This window comes from Fusarium odoratissimum (genome assembly GCF_000260195.1).
Source record: "Fusarium odoratissimum NRRL 54006 unplaced genomic scaffold supercont1.48, whole genome shotgun sequence".
Classification (NCBI taxonomy): Eukaryota; Fungi; Ascomycota; class Sordariomycetes; order Hypocreales; family Nectriaceae; genus Fusarium; species Fusarium odoratissimum.
In genome coordinates this window covers 1-4,340 of record NW_022158728.1, presented here as the reverse complement: position 1 = coordinate 4,340, position 4,340 = coordinate 1, and the positions used below count along the sequence as shown (strand labels likewise).

Sequence of the window (4,340 nt, the reverse complement as noted above, 5' to 3'; positions counted from 1 at the left end):
GATTTGCTCGAAATTGCGAGTGATAAGGATTTTCAGGAAAATGGAAAGGGGCATCCGATTGAATTCTATGAACTCTGGGAGGCTCTCTATGGGCATGCGCTACGCGATCATACTTATGTGCCACTGGACTTTCGCTTCTGGCTTGTGCCAGAAAGGATGAACCAGGAGGCCTACATAATAGCGGACTGCAGACTGAATCCAGAAATGCATGATTTAGGAAATGACTATGTCTGATGACTTGCGAAGGGAAAGGATGTTCAGAAGCGGGTTGGATTACTAGTACATATGACTACACTACACCGAGAACCAATCTATCATCCCAGGCCTGCCCGCCGGTGTCCTGCACCAGTCAATCCCAGTATCATACGAGAGAGTCCTCTTGCAACTTGATACGAGTTGTCTAGTTGTTACCGGCAGCCGCACCAGCACCGGCTCCTCCTGTCAAGCGCTCGAGGATGCTGCCGAGAAGACCTCCGGCGCCACCACCGTTGGCACCGCCTTGTCCAGCGTCAGCGCCAGCATTATCACCTTGAGCAGCGTCGCCTCCTGCGGCAGCATCACCACCGGCGGCACCATCGTTGTTACCAGCGTTGCCCTTGTTGCCATTGGCAGCACCACCGTTGGCGTCGCCGTTAGCAGCGCCGTCGTTGGCGTTACCGTTGTTGTTGCCAGCATCCTTGTTGCCGTTTCCGTTACCTCCGTTCTGGGCGTTGTCTCCATTCTGAGCATTACCCCCGTCGGCAGCACCATTGCCGTTGTTCTGGTCAGCGTTGCCATTGTTGCCGTTGTTTCCGTTGTTCTTATCCCTGTTTCTTCCCCTTCCGTTGCCGTTGCCGTTGCCGTTGCCGTTACCGTTGCCGTTACCATTACCATTACCGTTGTCAACGGTAACGGTAGCGGTGACAGTGACAGTAGCAGCGGCATCATCAGTAGCGGCAGCAGTGTCGGTAGCAGCAGGGGCTTCAGTGACGGCAGCAGTGTCACCGGCAGCTCCGGTCTCGCCAGCAGCACCAGTCTCAGTAGCTGCAGCAGTCTCAGTGGCAGCGGCACCACCATCCTGGCCAGGAGTGTTGACAACATCAGTCTGGCCTGGGTCAAGCTGGCCGGGACCAAGAGATCGAGTGACTACGGTCTCGTTGGCAATGCGGCTCTGGATGGCACCGACATCCGTGGCGACGTTAGTGGCTGTGTCGACAGCAGTAGCAAGGGACTCGGTGGCAGTGGCTTGGTCGCCCTGATTTCCTCCGTTGCCTTGGTCCTGTCCGTTGCCTTGGCCATTGCCGTTGTTGCCGTTCCTACCACCTCTGCCTTGTCTGCCCCCACCATTTTGTCCGTCTTCGCCGTTCTGGTTATCTTGTGCGTTCTCGCCGTCTTGTTCGTCTTGAGCATCGTCGTTGCCATCCTGTTGGCCCTGGTTCTGCTGACCACCACCACCTAGCACCAAGATCTCGGGCTACTCTTGTCAGTAATGGATAACTCTGCATCAAATCATATGTACTTACGGATCGGGGCTCGATGAGGCCAATCACTGGCACACCTGAGACTGGTAGAGCTGCAGAAGCCATCAAGGCCTAACTACGTCAGTGATGTTGCCAACTGCGTGAGAATGAGTACATACCGCGAACTTTCCAGCCAGCGCTGGAGTCGGCCTTCTGTCACCAGACAGGGCCTGAGCTGCAAGAGCACCGATAACGATGTTGGAGAAATACATATTGAGTATTTTCAAATGATTGTGTTCAAACAATTAAGGAAAAAAGGCTGCCCAGCAGTTATTGATTGTAAAAAAGGCACCAGTCCGAAAAAAGAAGAGAAATCGTCGCGTCAAGCGAATCTTGATAGTCTGAAAATGAGAGGTGAGTGTGGATGACGAGAATTTTGTTTGGTGGGAACAAACCAGTCTTCTTATACATGATTTCCCATCTCGCTACACCCTACAAAACAGATCTCAAAATAGATTCAACCAAAAGCTTAACTTCGGAAACTTTGCTGATACACCAAACGCCAAGAATGGACTCCTGTGGCAGTGCTAGCCTCTCTCTTCCCCAGATGCTGATACAGGTCTCAAACTTGGGATCGACTGTCAAGCTTTCCCTTGGCGGAATCGATGATCTATAGTGGAGTTGGGAATCGGCGACTAGGGATGTGAAGTTTGGGGTTTGGTTTCATTCGCAATTTTGTGTGCTTTGTAAATGAATAAATTTGTTCGGTTGAAACGTTGCCGAATGCCGATGCTGGTTTGTTTCATGTATACGATTACTACTCAGTCTTGGGTGAGGCAGCCCCTGGAGGGGCTACTACACCAGACGTGTCAGATTGTTACCGGATGACAATGGACCGTGTCAGAGGCTATAATCCTGGTTTTGCTATTCAGAATGAGCACATAATTTGTCTATCTTATTGCGCTGCGATAGAATCGAATAAGGTTATTTCCTGAGTAGGTATTAGGTGCGAGTTCCGGCCTCTAAAAGAGCCACGTCATTACGTAAGTGTCACATCGCTCATGTTACAGAACCCTGGAAACTTCCGGAGCCGAGCTTCATCAATGTCTCAAGGTAGCATAATTCGATAATAGAGTATAAGATTAAGAAATACATAGAGCTATGAACGCAAATTCTTAAATGCGATTGGGTTGTCCGTAAACATTTGCCCTGCATTAAAGCGAATGTTATCCCTTGGCGGCCGAAACCAAAATCGTCAAGATGAAATGGAAATAGATATCACAGAAGCATGCCCATACCAGCTAGTGCACCCAAAGTCAGCCCAAGGACACTCACAATTCCGTTCCCTGGAGTCTTGGTGGAAGCAGAATTTCCATCAGTATCCTCACCATCACCATCATCTCCACCATCATTTTCTTCATCATCCTCATCATCCGCTTCGTCTACATCAGACTGCTGGTGGATCAACGGTACAGCAGGCACCCAAGTAGCAACAACAAAGTCACTTGAATACCGTGACTGAGTAAGCAGTCTGTCATCCAGATACGTTGAAGCTGGTGTTGTCAGAACGTCGAAAGAAATCAATGGCTGCGTTAGCGAAGCGCCATCCAAACTCGTGACAGTTATTATGTCCACCGGCGCTGGAGTGTAGCACATGGACGAATAATTGAATTCACTCCTTGGACCGACCGTTGAGAAACAGTGTCCGGCGGGGTTTGCTACGTAATCACTTCGATTGTCAGCCTAGATAGCTGTGTATGAATATATGTGCCAACATACCTTGGACAACAATAGGCTATTGTCTCCGACACGTTCATAATTTCGGCCCAGAAGTCAGCAGGCTCGAGTTGCACCGCTCCGGTGGTAGACGCCTGTATGCGGCTTAAAAAAACGCCGGATACGCTGAGAGATGATTCTCCCTCTTTGATCATGGTTCCAGCGGTTGTCCATCCAGATGGACAGACTATACCAGGCGAGTAATAATGATACCAAGCCCGATTCAGCGGTGTAGTCACACTTCGCAGCGAATCATAAGACTTCCCGCTAGGCATACAGCTACCACGGTCTTGGAAACCGCATGTCGGATAGCCCCATACCATTTCGGGTTCGCTTGCGTTGACAATAACATGATGGTCGGTGCCAGTTGCACAGGCCGACGGTGCCGAGAAGGTTGTAGTCAACGGACCCAGGTTATAGGCAGTGACACCAAAGAACTCTGTAGAAGTCGGCATTTTCGGTTATTCTTGTTTGACTTACTCTGTAGTGGCGCAAAAAAAGCTGAAGAATGGATCCATAACGCGACATGCGGGGGCTTTTGTGCTTGAAAGAAATACGCCAAGGGGAATCATCGTCATTGTTCCTGGGTATTTACTACGTCACGCGACAGTTTGCCAAGAGTGATGAACTTCAGCTCGGTTGGCTGATATTATCCCTTATGTGAAATGTGCAGAGTGAAAGTTACGCTTGGCGAACCCCGAATGCGGGCGATTAAACAAACGGCCCCCAAACAGCACATCATTCAACACTCGACGCCCGCCGTTTCCAAGGAATTAAGATAGAATTCCAAGGCAGACAATTATTAGGTGATATCAGGCTATGTCGGGATTTCTCAATTGAATTAAATATACGAGGAAATTGGTATCTGAAGGTTGATCGAGGTCAAATTAGGTTGTATTCAATGAATCCTACCCTGCACCCACGAGCGGACCTCAAATCAAGCTTGGCGCTCACGGCCCCCCGGACGAAAAATATACATAACATAACATAACATATATTCTCATCATCAAACACCTTCCTTTGTCATCACACTTTCTTGGCATACAAATGTTAAGAAAGTGGCCCTGTCTACGCCTAAATCCTTAACAAGTGCACAACAAACGCCTCGATTTGCGCTTTGCGCAG

The 4,340-nt window shown here is 49.5% G+C and overlaps 2 protein-coding genes across 2 annotated transcripts; both read right to left on the bottom strand.

Annotated features, from left to right (window-relative positions):
* Nucleotides 1-263: 263 nt before the first annotated feature.
* FOIG_15150 (uncharacterized protein) lies at nt 264-1,711 on the bottom strand (the record flags this gene model as incomplete). Its single annotated transcript, XM_031216476.1, has 3 exons — nt 264-1,453; nt 1,503-1,571; nt 1,619-1,711. 3 exons carry the CDS (start codon nt 1,709-1,711, stop codon nt 401-403), a joined length of 1,215 nt encoding a protein of 404 aa, XP_031053701.1. The 3' UTR covers nt 264-400.
* Nucleotides 1,712-2,551: 840 nt separating this feature from the next.
* On the bottom strand, nt 2,552-3,717 carry FOIG_15149 (uncharacterized protein). Its single transcript, XM_031216475.1, has 2 exons — nt 3,219-3,717; nt 2,552-3,168 (listed from the first exon to the last, which is right to left on the bottom strand). The coding sequence occupies exons 1-2, from the start codon at nt 3,668-3,670 to the stop codon at nt 2,718-2,720; spliced, it is 903 nt and encodes a 300-aa protein (XP_031053700.1). The 5' UTR covers nt 3,671-3,717; the 3' UTR covers nt 2,552-2,717.
* Nucleotides 3,718-4,340: the final 623 nt, after the last annotated feature.

Coding starts and splice junctions, on each gene's coding strand:
- FOIG_15149 (XM_031216475.1), bottom strand. CDS start 3,670: ATGCCGACTTCTACAGAGTTCTTTGGTGTCACTGCCTATAACCTGGGT. Junction 3,169..3,218: donor ATAGCCTATTGTTGTCCAAG/GTATGTTGGCAC, acceptor TGACAATCGAAG/TGATTACGTAGCAAACCCCG.